Here is a 23,557-nt window from a genome sequence, read left to right on the forward strand (position 1 = left end):
GCTTTGTGGTTCACACCTATAATCCTAGCTATTTAGAAGCTGACATCTGAGAATTCTGGCTCAAAGCCAGCCTAAGCAGACAAATCAGAGAGAATCACTAGTTAATGAGCAAAAAGCCTGAAATGGAGGAGCACCAGCCTTGAGCAAAACAGCTATGAGAGTGAACTAATAAATTGCACACATAGTGTTATTTTGTGTATATTTATACAAAAAGTTTATTTATGTATAAGGGGGTAAACCCATGTTGGAATGCTTACCAAACTTGTTATTTCTGAAGAGGAAAAGTAACTACTAAGAAAACTCAGAAGAAAGGAAGCACTTAAAAGATATTAACTTTTTTTTTAATTCTTTTTTTTTTTTTTTTTGAGGGAAAGCTGGGCGCTGTCCCTCAGCTTTTCAGCTCAAGGCTAGCGCTCTACCACTTGAACTACAGCGCCATTTCTGGCTTATTTCTTTTTGCTTATGTGGTGCTGAGGACTCGAACCCAGGGCCTCAGGCATGCAAGGCAAGCGCTCTATGAGCCACCTTCCCAGCCCCAAGATATTCACTTTTTTACACTATATAATTTTCACATCCTTTTTATGCTTTTTTTAAAAAAATAAACTTATTGTAAACAAATATGACTAAAACCCCAAATGAAATGTCCATAGACATGCACACACATATTGTGCCTGTGTTGATTTCATCTCATATATGGGTGTCCTTTGGTGTCCCTGGGGGATTGGCTCCAGAATCCCTGGGGATGCCTTCATTCAAGAGTACTCAAATCCCGGGGCTGGGAAGATGGCTCAGTGGTAGAGCGCTTGCCTTGCATGCATGAGGCCCTGGGTTCGATTCTTCAGCACCACATAAGCAAAAAGAAAAAAGCCGGAAGTGGCGCTATGGCTCAAGTGGTAGAGTGCTAGCCTTGAGCTAAAGAGCTGAGGGACAGCGTCCAGGCCCAGAGTTCAGGCCCCACGACCGGACCCAAAAAACAAACAAACAAACAAGAGTACTCAAATCCCTCTTGGGGTTGTGTAGTATTTTGATATAACCTATACATTCTCCCACACGCAGTTACTTTCAATCATGTGTAGGTGATGTATGATACCCAAAACAAGATAGATACATGTAAAATAGTTGGTATAGTGTTTAGGCAATAATGGTAAGGAAAGTCTTTATTCATTCATCACAAATGCAAAAATTAAAAAAAAACTCTATCCACAGTTGATTGAATCCAAGGACACAAACCCTTCCAACTGCATTAAAATAAAACCTAATTTATGTTATTTTCAGAGTCTATATTTTTGAAAGGGTGCTCAGTTCTAGAAGCAGTTTACAAAAATACTTGCTTTAAAACTTGATGCAGCTTTTTTGTTGTTTGGGTTTTTTTTAACTGTATATATTTTTGTCTTTTCTTTTTTGGTACTGAGGACTCGAACCCAGGATGCTACACTTGCTAGGCAAGCACTTTGTCACTGAGCTACATCCCAGACCATGATGCAGCTTTTTAAATCAATATGTTGACACTTTTCTGTCATAGATAGTTGAGCTGGCATGCCTGCATTCAACAGCCCTGGCTTACACTATAATTTCCTTGTTGCTCTAAAAAAAAATTTATGACTAAAATTTCTGCTAGTCCCATAGGAAAGCTATACCAAAATTTTTCCTGAGAAGTTAACAGATGTGAGAAAATGAAATAGTTTGTTTGGACTATGGCTTGTTTTTGTGCTAGTCCTGGGGCTTGATCTGAGGGCCTGAGCATGTCCCTGAGCTTTTTTGTTCAAGGTTAGCACTCTACCACTTGGGCCATAGCTCTACTTCTGTCTTTTTGAGTAGTTTATTGCAGATAAGAGTCTTATGGACTTTCCTGCCTGGGCTGCCTTGAACCATAATCCTTAGATCTCAGTCTCCTGAATAGCTAGGATTATAGTGTGAACTGACACCCAGTTGCTCATTTCTTTTGAAGGATCAAGTATCCCAAAGAAAAATCTAGCTATAAAATGGAATGGGATCAGGTAGAGATTTAGAAATCACTGCTTTGTCTAGGAGAGAAAATATCAATCTTTAGTCAATGCTTATTAAAATCTTGTGCAGTATTTATTACCCTTTCTCCATACAGCATATGTACCTCATAGGTGTCATTTTGAAAGCTAGTGTAGCAGTCTGAAAGTCAGAATGTGTGAGCCAACAGTTTCACCTTACTGCTCATGCGAGGTTGGAATTGGCTGTGACTTTCACTAAACTTCACCATTGCATTTCTCATCCTTACCAGCAGGAGGAGCCAACCATCCAGCTGCTTATACCAGAAGAAGAAACAACTTTAAAAATATTCACTTTTTTTCTTTCCTTCTAAATTCAGTGTTCCTATTGAATTGGCTGTATATCCATTAACATTATTTGCAAAAGGTCTATTGTTGGTCTCTTAAGCTCTAACCTGATCAAGCCAATACTTCATTTTCTTGAGTTCAATTCATGTTGAAAGTCTCCCCACTATGAAACCAGTTTACCACCTACCTTAATTCCACCTTGCATGATAGTTAAGGTAACAACGTACATCAACACCAACAGCAGGTGTAAGGGAAAGAGATTTTTACCTGGAAGGAGGGATTTCATCTTTCTAGTTTGTTTTTAAGTCAAGCATTAAAACAATTGTGTTGATAGACAGTGCTTTTGTAGAGCCAAAAGACCATTCCAGTTGTTAGGTTAAAACAATTTCAAGACAAAAACACTGTCTTGACAATGCCTTAATACCTGTCAGTTTCTAAATGTCATCATGGATACTCCGTGCATGGTGACACTATGACACATTTTCACTTAGTTGACTTAGCGTAGGCTCTGTGTGTGTGTGTGTGTGTGTGTGTGTGTGTGTGTGTGTGTGTGTATGTGTGTGTGGGGGGGTGTGTGTGTGAAATCTTTGATAATTGTACTTGAAATAGCAAATATATTTACACCTGCTAGGAAAAGGGCACATCTTCCATTAACTGTCATTAGTTTGCATGAGTTTTAAAGTTTCCTTATGAGTCAAGAAGAAAATAAAAAGAGTTAGGAACAACTGCTTCTAGGCGGTGACTTTAGTCACTAACTGTCCTGGTACTGACCCCAGGCCTACACCTGGCAAATCTGGCATCATTTACACAGATTCCCTCTACAAGAAATGACCAAGTTTCCCCTCCTATGATATCATGACTTTCAGAAAGGTCCAGTTTGGCATAGGATGAAGTATTTATTATAGACTCCTCATAAACCATCACCATCTTGCAAAAATCACAGTTCCCATAAAGGCTCCAGACGGCCCGGTGCCCAGAAGCCATTTCTCTGCCACACATAGAACCCCGGTTGGTTACCTGAGCCTGCACAAAGGTGACAGGGACGCGCTCGTCTTCCAGCATTCGCCTAGATGCCTTTTGCCAATACATATAATCGATGAGAGATTTATGGTCGAAGTTTCTGGTGGGTGGCTTGTCGGTCTGATCTCTCTGAATCATGCTCACAGGCAGGTGAGGGTCCGGGGCTATGACTTCCATTTCCGACTGCAGTTCCTTCAGCTCCTCGGGGGACAAGTTAGCCAAGACCTCATCTTCGTCGATCTCCTCACCAAGGGTATCTTCCAGATCGGAATTCCTGCTGTGCTCTGACATGATTATGAGTTGCTCTGTTGTTATAGTATCAGTAAAGAAGAAATAATGGAAGATGACTTTTTTTTTTAAGAGGAGGAAAACAGAATCTCAAGAAGATCCTTCTGTTGACAAGGAACTGAGGTCAACCCACCCTTGAAATTCCGCCCCCCCAGGAGCCTCAGTGGTGTTCACTAAGCAGCTAGGAGAGACTACAGCTAAGCTTCTGCCGGATCTATATTAAGCAGGGCTTGGCTGGCCAGGGTCAGTTTATAGAATTACTACGCTGCTCTCTTTTTGGCAACTTGAGTCAGCTGTGCACATACTAGCTGACATTTCAGTACAGCTGCTTGCGCTTGCTAATGAATAACAGGTCTCGCAGGAAGAAAACTCACTCTCACTAACCACCTTCACATTGCCATACTTAACTTCATGAGGCCCAAGTTCTTCCCCCTTCTAACCCCCCCCTCACCCCCCTCCTCTCCAAGAAACTCACTTCTCATTGTCAGCGGTGAAAACAACTTACAGTCTGTCAGCAACGAAATCCAGCCAGCAAAACCTCAGTGCTGTTTGGAGTGAAAACTTCACTTGAAGGTGGGAATCAGGGTTCCCTGGCTTTGCCTGATCACTTACAGAAAGAGACATGCTAGGTAATCCATCCTCTGTAACCTGGAGCTTTGCTAGATGATGTCCTTATCTGTGGCTAGATCCTGTGATAGTTGATGGATAACCGCCCTCCAGTTTCCATTATGACCAAGCAGTTGAATATTTTAAAAGATTTTTTTCTTATTAGGTATCCTATAGGCCTGGGTAAATTAAAATGGAGCTGAAGTAAAATGTTGAAAAGGCTCAAAGCACTAAAATACTAAAAGAAACCGTGAGAAGTTTATACACACACATATGAAATACAAGTGGGAAATTAACTTTGTCAGTAAATCTTATTGTTTGCAAACTAGACTTTATAAATATTTATTCAGAGGTATATATTGACTTTATAAGTTATAGTAACAAAGAGGAATAGAAAGATAAATAATTTCCTTTATCTCACTGCTTATGACTAATATCTTGGTTTATCATTTTATCATTTCATCTTTTTTCTTTTCCTTCCTTTCTTCCTTCCCTTTCTCTTTTCTTCTTTCCTTCTTTCTTCTCTTTTTTCCTTCCTTCTTACTTCCTTTCCTCCTTCCTTTCTTTTCCCTTCCTCCCTCCCTCCCACCCTCCCTTCCTTCCTTCCTTCGTTCCTTCGTTCCGTCTTTCCCTCTTCTTGGTTAAACTGTGGGTTTACACTTGCTAGGCAAGCATTCTACCACTTGAGCCATATCTCCAAAGCCTCTTTTAAGCCTTTTTTTCCCCAGATTTTTCTCATGGTTTTGCCCAGGCCAGCCTCAGGTCATGATTCAGCTAACCTCTGCCTCCTGAACATCTGGATTTAAAGACATGCATGCACCTCTAGGACTCAGTCATTTCTTTTAGGCATATGAACTCTATCATCTTTTGTTCCCTGATCATTTTGTTTTTGTTTTTATGCTGCTGGAGATGGAACCCATGGCCGTATGCATGAGAAACAAGTTCTGCATCACAGTTACATTTTCCAGCCATCATTCAAAGAAGGTTTGTCATTTTTTGACTGAGAAAAATCATGAAGTTTTTATAGGCAGTTACATATTTTACTACTATATAATTTTTTTGGCAGTGCTGAGCTTTGAACTCAGGGCAATTGACCAATTGAGCCAATGCCTCCATCCTGGTTATTTTTGGAGACAGTCTCTTGGACTTTTTTGCTCAGGCTGGCCTCAAACCAGATCGTAGCCTCCTGAGTTGTGAGGATTAGAGATGGGAGCCACCAGCATCTGGCTATATTCCACTACTAGGTAATTTTTAGTAGCTCCTTAAAAGGAGCTGTACCCTATAAACTGCATAAACTAGTTTATGTAATCAACACTTAGCTGTTCGATATTTAGACTGCTTCCATTTTTCACAAGCATCAATAGTTCTTCAATAAACATTCTTGTTGCTAAATATTTGTATTTTAAAGTTACTTCCTTAGGATAAGTTGGATAAATGCCAGCAAGTGAAATTGCTGGGTCAAAGAACATGAAGAAAGCAAATACTTTTCATATGAATGGCTAAGTCTGCTTAATATTATTGCAATCCATCCCCAATATACATAACATTATTTTTGTAAATTATGCACATGTTACTATTCCAATTGTGTGTGTGCATGTGTGTGTGTGTGTGTCTTTCCATATTCTATGCTTCTAGGATTTAAAATGATTCAGGTGGGCTTAAGAAATAGTTCAGTGATAGAGTGCACGCTGAGAATGCAATAGGCCCTAGATTTGGTTCCAGAACCATAAAAATAAAGATTTAGCTGAGTTTGTTGGTATTGCTGGAGGAGGCTTGGGAAATATTATTTTCTGCTTTTGTGTTTTAAGCACTTGTAAAGCTCATTTACTTTCAGAGATTCTAAGAAATCGACACTAAAGTAATCCATTTGTTTAGTCCAACATTCCCCACTCTTAATTAACTTCTGCTTCCCTCTCCCTTAGTCACCTACTAATTTCTGAGAAATTAACTATCTAAAAATCATCCCAATCCAATTATAAAGAAGGAACCCAGGGCTGGGAAGGTGGCTCAGTGGTAGAGCGCTTGCCTTGCATGCATGAGGCCCTGGGTTCGATTCCCCAGCACCACATAAGCAAAAAGAAAAAAGCCAGAAGTGGCACTGTGGCTCAAGTGGTAGAGCGCTAGCCTAGAGCTGAAGAGCTGAGGGACAGCGCCCAGGCCCAGAGTTCAGGCCCACAACTGGACTCAAAAAAAAAAAAAAAAAAAGAAGGAACCCAGCCAGGCACCAGCGGATCACACTTGTGATCCTAGGTCCTCAGGAGGTTGAGATCTGACAATTGCTGTTTGAAGCCAGCCCTGATCAGCAAAAAGCCCCGTGGGATGTGTGGCTCAAATGATAAAGTGAGGGTCCCTGAGTTCCAGCTCCAGGATCAGTACACGCACACGCACAGACACACGCACATGCACACACACACATATACAAACACACGTGCACGTGCACGCACACGCGCGCGCGCGCACACACACACACACACAGAATGGAGAGCTTGAAGTCAACCTGCCTTGATCCAGTCTCAGTTCCACTCCTTGGTAGCAATATATTAAGTAACTTACTGGCCAATATGTAATAATAATACCCAATAGTATACAATTATGGGAAGAATAGAGCAACATATACATATATAAATTAGGAAGGAAAGTATAGGCACAGATTAAGCCCCAATAAATATTAAACACTATTCTCTCATCTCAGAGATAACTATACAAACACTGAAAGAAAAATGAAAGCCACTGCAAAATTTAGCACATTTTTTAAAACTTTCCACAAAAAATACATATTAATGGCAGAAAAAAAGCTTTTACAGAAAGTATCTGAGAGGCTTCCAGATGAACTTGACTATAAACATAGAAAATTACCATTTGCATCTAAATAGAAAAAACTCTCCCCTCGAGAAATGTTCTAAATTATTGCTTGTAAGCTTTCATTCAGATTCTGATTCTATCCTGATAAATTCCACTCGTTTTCATGGGATCATGAAAATGCCTGCTTCTACTGTGCTTCTTTCCCACCTGCTGCCAGAGAGCCTTGGCTGGTGCAAATGAGCCTCATTTGACATAGAGATGATTTCGCTGTGTCTTAGCAATGCTCTATGCTGCTGCCTCGGCAGCTTCTCATAAGACTTCAACCCTGACCATAAAAGCAGGTGAAGGATCATTACAGTACATCAGACTCAGATCACACATCACAGAGCACCCCGCTTTGTAGCAGAAGCTCTAGAAGAAGTTCTAAAGTCGGTTGACTCTCTCAGTCCCATCCAGAAACTACTAAATCAGAATTCTCAGGTTTAGGTGGAGGAATATCTCTGTCTGTGTGTCTGTGCCCTCTTCCCCCTCTTTTTCTCCTGTCAAAGCCTTCCAGGTGATTCTTAGGTGTGAGTCATGTAACAACCTCAGAACCACCAACTAGCCAGTCATTCCTTTTGCAGCTTAGGCTTAGAGAGCTAAAGACATTCCATACTCCATCCTTTAGGAATATTTGCTGAGCATCTCAGTCACACTGCTTATAACAGAGACAAATGGTTACTGTTTGCATTAAGGGCTAAGAAAATGGATGTTGAGGATCCAACAGGGAGAAAAGAACTACAGTACCTCAGAAGAGATACTGGAGAAGAGCACTATCAGATGGAACTCAACCATGTGCAAAGCACTGAGGACAGAAAGTGTAAAGACACGAGCAGGCAGAGGCTTGGGGGCATTCTGGAATTTGACCTAAGGCTCTCATGACTGAACTGTGTTAGGCAGGAAGGTTAGGCAGGGTCTGATCCAGTAAGACTTTGTGACTGGAGGTAAGGTGGATTTCATTCTTAGTGGTTGAGAATCATTAGGGAGTTTTAGGCAAAATGTAAAGGGCTGATACTTCTAGGAGATTCTTTGGCAATGGTCATAAAACAGATTGAAGAGGTAGAGGACAGTCAAAACTAAACTTGGGAGGTAAGAGAAAACCCTTGTCTTCCTTCAGCCCTGCATGATCAAGACATTTATATGTTTGGATGATTCAAAGGTTCCCAGTGTGTTGCTATGTTAGCCACAAACACAGCTTAAAAAGATGCTGGTACTATGCCAGTACTACCTTTCAGAGCCCTGATCTTTAGTGATTGCTGGGTTTTGGAGGATCCCTCTTCTCTCCTCCACTAAACACCCTGGGAAAGAGATGTGGGAATGGGGGTGAGGATCTGACAGGAGGTTGCTGCCAAAGAATTCTCACTAATCTCCACAGCTGAGAAATTCTAATATTATTTAATAAATTGGGGAAAAACTTCCATGTTTGGTGATTTGTTTCTAGCAAGGGATTAGTGTTAAATTATAAGAATAACACGTTTGTATAGAAAGATAACATCTATACATATTTACATGAAAAGACATGAAGTATCTCCGGGAAGATGTGCAAAGAAATAGAGAGTTGGTTACTGAAAGGGAGAAGAAGAGAAAGGTAGGTGGCAAGAGGACAAATTTAAGAACCGCTTTCCACTCAAGAGTCTGCCCTACAACACACACACACACACACACACACACACACACACACACACACACACACACACACACACACACACACACACACACACACACACACACACACACACACACACACACACACACACACACACACACACAATCTAATTTTTCTCAACCATTAGAAAGAAAGATTATGTCATTTGCAGGGAAATGGTTGGACCTAGAACAAATCACGTGAACCGAGGTAAGCCAAGCTCAAAGAGACAAACAGTGCATGTTTTTTCTCCTATGTGGAAGCTAGATCTAAAATATAACTGGACATGATAACCTATATAGAACTCTAGACATTCACACACAGTCAGACTAACGGGGGTTACCGTTAGTAACTTCTCTGAAGGGTAACTTCTCTGAACATTTACAGTACTGTTTATCAAAAACAAATTCCAGGAAATGGAAATACGCTTTTTTTTTTTTTTTTTTTTTGTCAGTTGTGGGGCTTCAACTTTGGGCCTAGGCCCTGTCCCTCAGCTCTTCAGCTCAAGGTGAGCGCTCTACCACTTGAGCCACAGCACCTCTTCTGGTTTTCGGAGTGGTTTATTGGACTTTCCTGCCCGGGCTGGCTTTGAACTGTGATCCTCAGATCTTAGCCTCCTGAGTAGCTAGGATTACAGGCACGAGCCACCGGTGCCCAACTGGAAACATGCTTTTATGTTGTTGTTATTGTTGGTGATGGTGGTATTTGTTTTTGCTTTGGGGTTTTTTAAGTAGGGGGAAGAGGGGTGCAAAAGGACAGGAAAGAAGGTGAGCAAATGCAATCATGTTATTCAGTATACACTATGTGGAAAATGAACTAGGAAACTGTGGGCAGGGACAGGAGGGGAAAGCTGGTGGAAAGAGAAGGGCTGACATTGTCCAAAAAAGGAAATATACTCATCACCTGACTTATGAAATGGTAACCCCTCTGTACAACACCTTAATAATAACAATAAAATTATATTTTTAAAAAAGAAACACTTTTTATTGATATCCTTTAACACTAAAACACATTAACATTGACACTTTTTTCATTTTGGAAAAATGGCCTTCTTTCCCTCTATAATTTGAGCCTAGAGATATATTCTTTTTATTTACTTCATATATCCATAGTTTATTTTAAACTGTATATTATATAATCAACACTTTGTCTCCCAAAATGTCTTAGATTGGGATCTTTCTTTCCTTCACCCCACTAGTGATTTTATGGCATGGTTTATAATGCTAATTAATCAATTTTTCAGTGTTGGCTATCCCAATAAACTGGATTCGCCTAGAGATATATTATCTGTGTGTATATGTTTGTGTGTGTGTGTGTGTGAGTGTATGGTGGTACTAGGGTTTAAAGGTTTAAACTGAGGACCTCTTGCTCTGGCTTTTTCAATTAAGGCTGGTGCTCTACCACTTCAGCCACTATTCTACTTGTTTTTTTTCAGTGATTAATTGGAGAGGTTCCTGTCCATATTAGTTTTGAACCACAATCCTTGGATTTCAGCCTTCTGAGTAGCTAGGATTACAAACATGAGCCACCAGTGCCTGGCCAAAAAATTTTTTTTCTTTCCTGGAACTATATATTAATTCATTCATTCATTCATTTTTGCAGTATGCAGGACTGAACTCAGGGCCTCAGCCTTGGCTGGGCTCCATTCACTTTTCCATCCTACACTGATCACCTCAAAGACTATAGTTAGCTATCATGTTTCTTTCTGCAGCCATATCCCTTGGCTATAAATGGTCTCAGCTACTAGACTGGTTTCCACATGTACTAAATAAATCTGTTCTGTTCTAGGAGTGGCATACTCTTCTCTTAAGCAATTGCATTTGGATCACAAGGCTCTGTTCACTGGCTGTAAACTGCCTGTGGATTTCACAAGTGCCATAGAAATGGCTGGCTCTCTCCTCAAATTTCCCTGAGCCACGGCTACAATGCCTCGGGATGCGATTCTGAACTTACCAAACCAAAATATCCCACCCGTCTTGCTGTCCACAAATCCCAGAGTAGCTCGAGTTATGAAAGGAAGACCATTATATTACCTGAACTGTTTTGTATTCTTACTAAATTGATTTCACTGTGGTTGGATTTCAAAGAGGAAGTTAATTTCATATACTTCTAAAGTACATGATACTGTCACTTTGTTCCTACCAAGACAGCTACTATGTTAGATTTTACTGTGTGTATATGGTACTGGGACTTGAACTGAAAGCCTCTTGCTTGCACGTTGTTGAAAGTCATGGCTGATGCTCTACCACTTGAGTCACACCTCGGTGTTCTGGCTTTTGTTGATTAATTGGAGACGAGAGTCTCACAGATTTGTATGCCTGTGCTGGTTTCAAACTATAATCAATCTTCAGATTTCAGCCTCCTGATTAGCTAGAATTATAGGTGTGAACCACTGGCACCTGACAAGGTGTGAAATGAATGAAAAAATTCACATTTGATTAAAAACAGGGGGGTTGGCCTACAATGCAATGGATTCACTGACTCTGAACCGTGCTTTTAAAAGTAATTTGAGCTGGTCATTGATGGCTCACACCTGTAACCCTAGCTACTCAGGAGGCTGAGATCTGAGGATCATGATCCAAAGCCAGCCCAGGAAGACAAGTCTGTGAAACTCTTCAATTAACCACCAAATAGCCAGAAGTAGAGCCATGGCTCAAGTGGTAGAGTGCCAGCTCAGGTACAGGACCCAAACTCTGATTTCAAGCCCCAGTACTGGCACACACAGAAAAACAATCTGGTAAATTTTATGTTATGTGTATTTTACTTCACTAAGGAATAGGCATGGATAATAAAATTCATTCAACAGCATATTTTATTTGGAATAAGGGTCACAGCTTTAGTCATTTAAACTATGTTCACACATTGTTTATAGCAATGACCTGTTAGGCAACTTAATGTCTAGCAATGGTTGGCTAAGAAAGAAACTCTATTCTGTTCTACAATTTAATACTACATATCATGTTTCTTTAAAAAGAAAAATCAAGCTGGGCATCGGTGGCTCATGCCTGTAATCCTAGCTACACAGGAGACTGAGATCTGAAGATCACAGTTCAAAGCCAGCCTGGGCAGGAAAGTCTGTAAGACTCATATCTCCAATTAACCATCAGAAAACTGGAAGTGGTGCTGTGGCTTAAGTGGTAGAGTGCTAGTCTTGAGGTGAAGAGCTCAGGGACAGCGCCCAGGCCCAGAGTTCAAGCGCCATGACCAGAAAAAAAAAATCAAAAAGCAATACCTGAAATTTAGAAGAGTTGACAATTAGTCTGACAGTCCTTTCATTAAGGGTCATCAAAATATTTAAGTACAGTGTTTAGATCCTCAGCATGAATTCATCTAACACTGTACCTTGTCAGAATGTGTTACTTCCTTCCTTTATTCATTTTAGCAATTCTATATCATAAAAAAGAAAAGTTTATCTCAAAATGGAAACAAAAAGTCAGCTGCTGACAGGTGGACAACTGAGGACAAAAGTCAAAGGGCATTTCAGCTGATTGAAATGTAAGGGGAAACTTAGATCACACAATTTTGTTACTCAAGAAGCATTCAGGACATTGGAGAAAAGGCCGGAGTCCCAAGAAACCTTAGAAGAGTAACCTGAAACTGTGTCTCAAGAATTTTATCAAATCTTTCTTAGGAACAAACAAGCCTTCTCTTTGGTTCCTTTCCAAAGACATGACTGAAAACTATGGTCATTGGAACAAGTTTACTGCCTGTCTTTGGAAATAGCTTGATTTTAAAGTATAGTTTATATGCGTTCATTATGTGACAAGAGAGAGACAGACTAGCAGAAAGGAAAGGAAAGCAGAAAGGAAAAATAGGACACAAGTTAACATACAAACAGTTCCACTATGTATTGGTTTTCCTTCAGCATCTTATCTTTTTCAGTGCTGATCCTGGGGCTTAAACTCAGGGTTTGGGTGCTATCCCTAAGCTTCTTTTTGTTCAAGAAATACCATTTGAGCCAGAATTCCACTTTTGGCTTTTTTTGGGTGGAGTAAGTCTCATGGACTTTCTTGTCATGCTAGCTTCAAATGACCCTCAGATCTCAGCATCTGAGTAGTTAGGATTACAGGCATGAGCCATTGGCACATTACCAGATCTTGTTTTTAATGCTGTAAATTTTGCTCCTTAAAGATTTTTTCAATCATGTGGTCTTAGGTTCATTTTGCTTATTTTACAGAAACCTGTGGCTATCTTTGTTGGGGATGGAATACAACATTTTGTCATGCATTTCCTATTTATTCACAATTTTAAAATGATTTTCTCTCTCTAGATAGATCAATTGTTATGCAAGACAGCTTTGTATATATGTCTTTGTTGTGACTGATAATGCCCTATAACTTTGAAAGACTATTTTTCCAAGGTATTTATTCTCACAAATACAAAAAAATCACCCCACTGTTTTCTAGGCCTATGAATGTATGACTGTAAGTCATTGTAGAACTGATTGATCTATTGGTTGACTGATTGATTGATGGACTCTATTGAGGGCTGAACTCAAGGCCTCATTTACTAGGCAGGTGCCCAACTGATTGAGCTATGCCTCCAGCCTCTCACTGGAAAGCATGATTCTTGAAAGTCATATTGCAGAATGTCCTTCTGTTTCCCTTAGATATTCACTTATGAAATGCTGCTACCTTTCATCAAAGCCTGTTTGCCACATCTCTCTGAGAGTTGCCTTTAGATCAGCATGGCTTCTACCTGCAAGACCAGAGATAGTGGCTGCTTCATTTACTTTGTAATTCTCAGTGCCTAGAACAGAGCAAGAGAGCCTCAAAACAGAAGTCTTGCATGAATGGTTGGCCATGAATGTTCACCTCTGACATTCCAATGCCATGCTTAGAGATATTGCCATGGGGAAGTTGGGCATCTTGACTGGTTGCTATAGAAACACTCCTACCAAAGGATGGTGCCCTGAGAATCACTGCGCTGCTTTTATTAGGAGATGGAATAGTACTAGATTGGAAAAAGAAAAGAAAATTGGTGAAAGCCTGGACACACTTGGATGGAATTCTTTAACTATCAAAGTGCTAGCTCAGTGTAATAGCTCATGTATAAACACATAGAATCCTCACTACTAGAGAAGTGGTGATCAGTTCAAAGCCAGCCTGAGTAAAAAGTTAGCAAGACCTCATCTCACAAAGTAAGTCCAGAGTGTACCTGTAATCCCAGCGACAAGAGAGGCATAGGATGAAGTCCAAGGCTGACCCCAGGCAAAAACATGAGACTCTGAAAAATAAGTAAAGTAGAAAAAAAGAGAGAAGTTGAGAGCCTACCTAGCAAGTTCAAGGCTGTGAGTTCAAACCCTAATACCATTTCCTTCCACTCCTTCCCCTACAAACAAAGCTTAGGTTATCTTCCATTAAAAACCTCTAGAATGCCCTGAAGGAATGTGAGGGAACTGGCTTTTCAAGACTGGACATGTGCAGAAGAAGCCAGCTCTCCCAGCCAATGAGCATCTGATGCCACAATCTCAACCTCCTTCATGCAGAACATAACCACCTTTCCCAGAGAGAAACACAAGACCTGGGAAGAGCCAAGATGGTGGCCATGCCAACACCAAGGAATGGAAGGCTTCACCCTCCTGCCTTCCAGTCAACATCAAGCAGCTTCTTTCCCTCTTGCTAGTAACTGACTAGGGGTGTGCAACTCTGCTGTTTGTGTCTGGTCTTTTTCTACGTGGGCCACCAAGAAAAACTCTGTTTTGCAAATTTCTGGGGCCACCCTGTTGACTGTTAGGTGTGTCTTGTAAAAAGCCTTCTCTTTTGGTCAGTCGTGGGGCTTGAACTCAAGGCTTGTATGCGGTTCCTGAGCTTTTCTGCTCCAGCACTCTACAACTTGGAGCCACAGCTCCACTTGTGGTTTTCTGGTGGCTAATTGGAGATAAGAGTCTACAGACGTTCCTACCCAGGGTGGCTTTAAACTTGTCATCCTCAGATCTTGGCTTCCTTAAGTAGCTAAGATTACAGGAATGAGCTACAGGCACCTGGCTCAAGCTCTTGTTTGATATAAAAATATATTAAAAAATGTCTTTTGCAGGCATACTCAACTTATAATCACATCACTGATTCTTTGCAAAAATATACTTTTTCATGGCCTATATAATTATTGGATACATTAATACAACTAATAAGACATTAAAACTATATTCAAGTAAAAGAGCAGTATAAAAATTAATGTATGAAGCCCTAATATTTGCTCCAAAGAGTCATGTTCAGTACTTTGTCACGCTGCTTCATTTTAAGTGCTTCCTGCTGCCCTCTTAGTTCCAGAACTCAGTTCAAGGCTCTAGGTTGAATGACAAAATAAATAAATAAATAAATAAATAAAATAATTCACATTTTCTTGAGAGCACTCAGAATTGCTCTATCACATTCTCTGTGTTCAGCTGGCACAAGAGTATTTTGTATTTGTCAGCTAACATGATATAGAAAGGCAGTAGAAAAGCCACTTAGTTGACCAAAATCTGTCTCTTGTTCATGCCTATAAGACTAGCTTGTCCATGTCCTGTATTGTTCTATAACTCCAATCTAAATTTTATAAAGAGATCTAGGTGCCAGTGGCTCATGCCTGTAATCCTAGCTACTCAGGAGGTTGAGATCTGAGGATCGTAGTTCAAAGCCACCCCAAGCAGGAAAGTCCGTGAGATTATCGTCTCCAATTAACCCCCAGAGAACTGGAAGTGGTGCTGTAGCTCAAAGTGGTAGAGTGCTAGCCTTGAATGAAAAAGCTTAGGGATAGCACCTAAGCCCTGAGTTCAAGCCTCACAATCAACTACAAAATAAATAAAATGCATTTTGTGAAGAGCTTAAATAGTATACCAAACAAGAAGCCTGACCTGTTCCTTCCCTGTGTGTCAGCGGTTTTCCCTCCCAACCCTTAGCAGCCTGTGCTATCTCTACTCAAACAGTATTTCATGGGTACAAAGACCCCTTACTAACTCTGTTTTGCTTGGTGTCAGTTCTGTTACATAATCTTGTTATCATGAAATAGATTTTGTTCTCATAATGGTATTTTGGGCAATTGCTTCTTAATAGTTGTGTGCACTCACCTTTATGTTTGAAATTAACTCTTACTCTACTGTGGCTATTAGTTACCTCCTTACTGTCGCCTGACCACAGTGATTATTATTACTATTTTTTGTCGGTCATGGGGCTTGAACTCTGGACTTGGGCGCTGTCCCGCAGCTCTTCAGTTCAAGGCAAGTGCTCTACCACTTGAGCTACAGTGCCACTTCTGGTTTTCTGGTGGTTTATTGCAGATAAGAATTTCACAGACTTTCCTGCCAGGGCTGGCTTTAAACCACGATCCTCAGATCTCATCCTCCTGAGTAGTTAGGATTACAGGCGTGAGCCACTGGCACCGGGCTCCACAGTGATTATTGAAAGCTGGTTACACAACTGAACAGGCTATGTAGGTGGTTTTCTGAATTCTTGGTAGAGTCTTCATAGTTAACATATTCCTACTTTTTTCTTTTATTATGTAAATGAGAGGAGAGATGGCATGCTACCAGATGAAAGGTAATTTTCATCAAAATGATCTAAGTTGACTTGGATGTTTCTTGCATTCTTTTGTTTTTTTAATTTTTGGGGGGGTCTGGTCGTGGGGCCTGAACTCTGGGCCTGGGCGCTGTCCCTCAGCTCTTCAGCTCAAGGCTAGCGCTCTACCCCTTGAGCCACAGCGCCACTTCCAGCTTTTTTCTTTTTGCTTATGTGGTGCTGAGGAATTGAACCCAGGGCCTCATGCATGCAAGGCGAGCGCTCTACCACTGAGCCACCTTCCCAGCCCTCTTGCGTTCTTTAGAGTCAATGTCTCAAGGATCAGAAAGCTTTATAAGAATAAGGGGCCAGATTTGTTATTTTAAATACATTTGCATAGTTCGGTACACAGAAAAATAATAAAAACATTTTGGCTGAGTGAATGAATCACTTTCTTGTCTGGGGAGAAAAAGGAGGTATGTATGGAAAAGATAATTTCATGAATTTGCGAGGTCAAGGCAACACCAAGAGAGCCACACTTATGTGTCTGCTCTTGCCTTGAAATCTGGAATGAGCCCTTCTTATCAGTGTCTCCAGTGAAGAGGGGGGCACCCAGAGGGATTTCACCTCTCACTCTCTCAGAACACGTATATCATCACCTTGCAATTAAGTGCATCTGGGTAAGCATCTGAGTGTCAGCTTCCTCAGCCAGAGAGATGGAGATGGTGTGACTGACTTCTTTTAAGGAACATGAACAAAAAATACAGACACATAGCCTAAAATAGTCAATCAGACAGTAGCTGATATTCAGGCTACAAAAGTCACAATCAATTCGCCTTTCACGTGCTTATTGTTCTATGCAAAACTGCAGCATTTGAGGTAGGAGAGGAGGAGAAATAAACCATGGGTATTTTCCTCACTGGTTTGGAAAGGAGTATTCAGGACGGGTTCAGAGCTTTTCAATTTCACTGGCTCCCATTACATTTCTCAGTAAGCCATTTTATAGTACCAGGAGAAGTTTTTGCAATAGTTTTTACTATCTTCAGAATTGGGTATTTGGATACATATATTCCACCCCTACTAGGTGTTCAGACATTTAATCCATCCAGAAAGGAGAAACAACAGCAACCACAACCCCCCCCCCAAAAAAATAATAGGAGCTTTCTCTATTACTTCTTTTTTTTTTTTTTTTTAAAGTCACGGCTCTAATCCTGTGATCAATGTCATTCTCTAAGTGCTTTGCATACTTCCTGGTTTCTATTTTTAAATAAATGAAAGTATTGTGTGATAAATTCTTCAAAAACAAATTTTCTGCCCACTGGTTTCAGTCCTCCTCCTTCCCACCCCCTATCCCCCCCCATCCTCCCCCCCACCCCCACCCCCAGCCTGAAGATAGTACTCAGCAGCTGATTTAATCATCACGGTCTGTGTCTGGTTGCCATTCACTGACTTTGCCCGGTCAATGTTTCCATGTAACACAAACTAACATCACTTAAAAAAAAAAATAGTTGTAGGCATGATAGAGGCTTCTAAAATTGAAAAAGAAAATTTATCTCTGTCCAGCTGCAATCCACTGAAATGTAATCTGGGGATTATAGAGAGTCAGATGGTGACTTTAGAATAACAACCACCCAGCAACCAAAGGAATCAAGAGAGGCCCGGGGAAGGTTAAGAGCACATCTATTTCACTGCTAGCTGTAGCATGTCCTTGTGTGATTTCATGAGCTTACTCTTTTTTCAAAATGTTTGTTTCAAGAAAGAAAAACAAACAATGGCTCAAACCTGTAATCCTAGAGATTCAGGAGGCTACAATCTGAGCATAGAGGTTCAAAGATGGTCCAGACAGAAAAGTCCATGAGATTCTTTTCTCCAATTAACTAGAAACAAACAAACAAACAAAAACTGGAAGTGGAGATGTGGTCAAGTGGTAGAGTACCAGCCTTGAGCAAAAAGTCTAAGTGTGTGGCAGTGAATTCAAACTCCAATACTTGACGGTCCCACCACTACCACCAAAAAAAAAAAAAAAAAAAAAAAAAAGGAAAGAAAGAAAGGAAAAAGGGAGAGAAATGGAACTCCAAAGTTTCATTTAAAAATTTAAAAATGCATATGTTGATTTACTCTAAATCTATTTCTTGAATTTATCCTCATAGATAATCCATCTTTCTTGGAACTGGAACATAGATAAAAGGTTCAAACTCCTTTTAAGTGCTCAAAGACATGTATACAACATCACTAATCAATCCCTGGAAACTCCTTTTGATTGGTACAAACATTAGTTGTTGTACATTTGGCAACATATAGAAACAGTGCAACCGTCCAATGACTAGCGAGATATCTAAGCCGCCTATCCAGGCCGCATCAGGGCACATCCAGCAGCACATGACAACTACTACCAGTGGCTGAGGCTTATATAACAGGTCAGGGATGACAAATAGTGGCATTACATTGCTACTCCCCTGTGACACAGATGGTAGAGACTCACCTCTCCCGGGGACACTTGGATGGGAGTTAAACATGGGTTAGAGCACTGTTACATGACCACTGCTACTGATTAGCCTTTATTGTAAGCACACACCCCCTCCCTCGCCCCAGACAGTTTGTTTTTCCTTTAACTGTACCTTGATGTTAGGGCTGAGAAGACTTTTAACTGCTAGCTCCTCCCTGAGACCCCAGCAGCTTTGGACAAAGGGCCGCCAGATAGGCACCTGGACTGCCCTCATGCTAGTACCCAAAGCATGACTTTGTCTACCATAGTCACTGTGAGATAAGCTGGGGGCACAAGCACCAGACTTTTGTCACTACCAAAGCCATTTCCATCCAGGCCAGAGGGGGGAGCACTCCTCCGACGCACCAGCCGAAGACTTCTGATTACTCCCAGGGGCTGTGCCATCCTGGGTGCAGACTTCCTTGTGTCCCACCCCCTTGACCCACCCCCTTTTTCTGTCTATCTAAGCTAGTTGCTCAGTTCCTTTTGTGAGTAGTTGAAAGACATCCCTTGGTAGTTGCTCTCTCAAGTGGTCTTGCCTATCTTTGCTGAGCTGATAACACCAAGGAAAAGAAGGAAGAGCAGCCTTGGGCCAGTGCCCAGGCAGCAGAGAAGAATAAGGCAGAGAGGACAGAGATGGGGTTACATTTTCTACAGTGCAGGAAACAAGATTCTGATCCACAACACCAACCATGCTGAGATTCTAGAAGAACTGATTAGTAGAGACCTGTAGAAGAGTGTCCCCCAAATGCATACCCAAAATACAAGGTGGGAGTTTAGACAAGGACAAGTAGGTGAGAGTTTCTCGACAGATCACCTGCCATTCCTTCCTAGATTTGTCCATTTAACGCTTCCTAGAGCACTGCAGTGAAAGTGGAGAACATGACATGCTCTATGGCCAGAGAAACCAGGGCCCATACATGGAGCTTGAGCATGGACAATTATGAGAACAGCTGTGTTAAGAAACTATTCCATGAAGGAACTGTGAGAAACAAACAAGATCATTTGCCTCTTTACTAAAATTAAGAAGCGGTACAGATATGCTGTTTAAAGTCATATTCATAGAAACAAATGCAGCCAGGGACTGGTGGCTCACACCTGTAATTCTAGCTACTGAGGAGACTAAGATCTGAGGCTTAAAGGTGTGAGGTCAATCCAGGCAGGAAAGTACATGATGATTTTATCTCCAATTTACCACCAAAAGTCTGGAAGTAGAGCTGTGGCTCAAGGGGTAGAGTGTCAGCCTTGAGTAAAAAAAAAAAAAAAAAAAAAGCTAAAGGATAAGCCCTGAGTTCAAGCCCCAGTACCAGAGAGTTTAAAAAAAAAAAAAAAAAGGAGATTCTATTGAGGATTGGCTAGATACTGTTGTTGTATGTAGTTACATTGGGCACTTGCACCAAATTTGTTCTTCCAAGATTGGCTTTGTTTTATATTTATAAATAGCATATGTTAGACAATGATTAATGATAAATGTTCCAAAGATTGTTCTATTTAAGTTGATAGATATGTAATATGGATATACACAAACACATATAGAGCACTGTTAAAAGAAAGGTTAAAAGAAGGGTTAACAGTTACATTACTAATGAATACATTACTAATGAATGATTAAAGATAGAGAGCTAGATTAGAGCCACGGTTCTACTTGTTAAAAATAGATGATGATCAGAATCTAGGGGCTCTATGATTGCATTTTCTTTCTCCTCCAGAGTCTATCTGATTACCTTGCTGGTCTATGCCATGGTAATTTTGATACTGTCCCCAAAAAGACACTAAGTAAAGATGTCTATAGCCTTAGAGATTCTTGGTAGATGTCCAACCCACACTTTATATTCTTCTGTTGTACCAGACTCCCAGTTAAATACACATCAAGCTGATTTCTGAGTAGTAGGTTGAACTTTGATCAGTAACTCTAGCATTATTTAGGCCTCAAATTTTGTGCATTTGTGTCCACTGGAATTGGAATTTTAATTTTACTAAAGACATAAATTCCATATGGCTTTTCCAGATGGGACTTTAGCCAAAGACTCATTGGTTATTTAAATAACCAAGAGGAATTATTAGAGACAAAACTCTTTTTTTTTTTTTTGTCGGTCATGGAGCTTGAACTCTGGGCCTGGGTGCTGTCCCTTAGCTCTTCAGCTTGAGGCTAGTGCTCTACCATTTGAGCCACAGCACCACTTCTGGTTTTCCAGTAGTTTATTGGGGATAAGAGTCTCACATACTTTCCTGCCCAGGCTGGCTTGGAACTGCGATCCTCAGATCTCAACCTCCTGAGTAGTTAGGATTACAGGCGTGAGTCACTGGGGCTCTGTAGGACTCATTTCTAAAGTGGCCCAGTGTCATTAACCCCAGAGAGAGGAAGCGGAGAGCAGAGGTCCTCTGTTTTGCTCCGTAGTGGGGACACACCGGTCTCTATTCCTCACAGCAAGAAATCAGCTTCTGAATTGTCACTAGAAGGGTGAGGGAAATGACCTGAGGCATGCAGCCTAATGAAGTATCAGCCTGTTCATCTATATCATGGGAGCCATGATGGTACGTACCTCAGCCTTGTGGGGTGAGGATTCTGTTAGTTCTTACTATTCATAAGGCCACAGACAGTGCTCCAAAGCCATCGTTCTCAATATAGCACGTGGCCTGCAAAAGAGAGGAAGTTGGGCGTAGCACAGAAACAGACCTTTGCACAAATAGCTTAAATTGAACATTTCATTTCCAGAACTTGCTCCTTCTTGTTTCCCCAAAATAATACGGAAAAAAACCCAAAACATACCTCATCATGTTGTTCTAGCCATAATGAATCTTTGCCTTCCAATTTTAAGGAGGAAAAAAATCATGATTATTCTAGTCATGCTTGCATTACAGCAAGATAAAGGGTCCCCTGGAGGATGTATGGTCCAGTGCTATGGGAGTTGGACAGGAGCCCTTTTCATTGTCTTGTAACTTGCAATGTTGGACACCATGAACATCTCTCTGCTAACTAAGCTCCTGGAGAACTATAACTCAGATACTTGGTGATGAGGAAGATGATGATAATGGTTAAAAAAAAATTAACAAGAGCTGGACACCGGTAGCTCATACCCATAATCCTAGTTACTCAAGAGCCTGAGGAGGAATATGGACAGCCCAAGAAGAAATGCTCACTAGACTCCATCTCCAAAAGAACCAGTAAAAAGCAGGGCTGGAGGTGTAGCTCCAGTGGTAAAGCAGGAGTACTGCTGAGAAAGCAAGATACCCCGAGTTCTTCCCTCAGTACTGCCCTTCTTCCTCCAAAGTAACAAGATAACAGCAGTCTTGGGTATGGACTTGTTGCATAAAATCAGTCACATAACTGATTTATGTGTCAGTGTCAGAGCTGGCTCTGAACCCACTGCTTGCTCCAAAGCCCCAACTTCAAGATTGGGCCAAGAGGGGTAAGATGCCTTGGGTTTGCGCTGACCATTGCCAAGAGAAGGAATTACTGTTCCTGAGTGTGTGTGGGGGGGGGGGGGGCTGGAGACTTGCCATGCATCCATGCCTGTAGACACTACTCCAGTCACTACAATCTAAGGGGAGTTAAGGCATGGGAGATTTTTTAAAATTACCTCAGTACCCCTTTTTTTCCACCCAAGTTTGGAACAAGGACACAGTTGTCACATAGGTGGCCACAGGTAAATACAGTACACAGAACAGACAAAAGTTGGGCCAAAGGAGAGGGTGAAAAGTTAGCTTCTTAAACCTGATGATGTAAACTCATGCCTGTGGTCCTGCCTACTCAGAAGGCTGAGATCTAAGCATTGGGGTTCAAAAGCCAGACTGGGCAGGAAAGGTCTAAAAACTGGAAGTGGAGCTGTGGCTCAAAGTGGTAGAATGCTAGCCTTGAGAAAAGAGCTCAAAGATAGTGCCCAGGCCCTAAGTTCAAGCGGAAGGAAGGAAGGAAGGAAGGAAGGAAGGAAGGAAGGAAGGAAGGAAGGAAGGAAGGAAGGAAGGAAGGAAGGAAGGAAGGAAGGAAGGAAGGAAGGCAGGCAGGCAGGCAAGGCTGTTAGTCAGCTGTTTAGAGGAGGGGAAGGAAGGAAGGAAGGAAGGAAGGAAGGAAGGAAGGAAGGAAGGAAGGAAGGAAGGAAGGAAGGAAGGAAGGAAGGAAGGAAGGAAGGAAGGAAGGAAGGAAGGAAGGAAGGAAGGAAGGAAGGAAGGAGGAAAAGGTGCTCCTTACCAGCGTGCCCTGGGAGCTGGATCCACAGTGGGAGGATGGTAGGAGGGTGGGGTTTCTGGATAAGTAAACAAGGCTGGGGAGAGGGGATCACGTGCGGCTGGTTGGTCCTCACGACTCACACAGACTATTGGTCTCACCGGGCCCCTGAGACCCTTGGCGCCGGGTTTCCTCCCCAGCTGTGTTGATTGTGAGGGAGCCCATAGCTTTTTAACAAGCTTCCCACCTGGATGCAACCTGCGCGCGCAGCCTCTCCTGGGAGCGTGAGGAGTGGGAGGGGCTAGGCCTTCCTAATTGCTTTCACACTGAGGGTGACAGAAGGGCACTTCTGACAGTACGTCTTTTCCGGCTTTAATGAGCCCCATCTCGAGCCCGGGCTCCAGGGCACGGAGACTGAGCTTACTGGTCTGGCAGATCCTTTAAAAAGTAGCTCCCAGGTGGCGCCCTTACCGATGGGTCCAGAGCCAGCGGAGGGCAGCAGAGAGCAAGAGCAAGGCTTCCAAGGCCTGATGAAGCGCAGCCCGGGGCTCCCAGCCCTGACTGATCCTGTGGGCTTGAGGGGAATCTTCTCTTCTCTTTTCTTTTCCTTTCCTTTCTTCTCTTCTCTTCTATCTTTTCTTTCCTTTCCTTTTCCTTTCTTTTCTTTCCTCCTCCTTTTTCTCCTCCTTCTTCTCTCTTCCCCCTTCCCATCCTTCCCCCTTC

The 23,557-nt window shown here is 41.7% G+C and overlaps 1 protein-coding gene across 1 annotated transcript in view; it reads right to left on the reverse strand.

Moving 5' to 3' along the window:
• Lmod3 (leiomodin 3) overlaps positions 1–23,044 on the reverse strand; it is a 32,740-nt gene extending 9,696 nt beyond the window's left edge. Inside the window, exons 1-4 of the mRNA XM_070018405.1 lie at positions 22,859–23,044; positions 21,213–21,306; positions 13,867–13,935; positions 3,327–3,634 (exon numbers count right to left, since the gene is read on the reverse strand). Coding sequence (XP_069874506.1) covers positions 3,327–3,620 — 294 coding nt within the window. The 5' untranslated portion in view covers positions 3,621–3,634; positions 13,867–13,935; positions 21,213–21,306; positions 22,859–23,044. The remainder of the gene's footprint in view (positions 1–3,326; positions 3,635–13,866; positions 13,936–21,212; positions 21,307–22,858) is intronic.
• Between the last annotated feature and the right edge of the window lie 513 nt (positions 23,045–23,557).

The sequence above is a fragment of the Dipodomys merriami genome, unplaced genomic scaffold (assembly GCF_024711535.1).
Source record: "Dipodomys merriami isolate MVZ:Mamm:240054 unplaced genomic scaffold, mDipMer1.0.p SCAF_13, whole genome shotgun sequence".
NCBI classification, from domain to species: Eukaryota; Metazoa; Chordata; class Mammalia; order Rodentia; family Heteromyidae; genus Dipodomys; species Dipodomys merriami.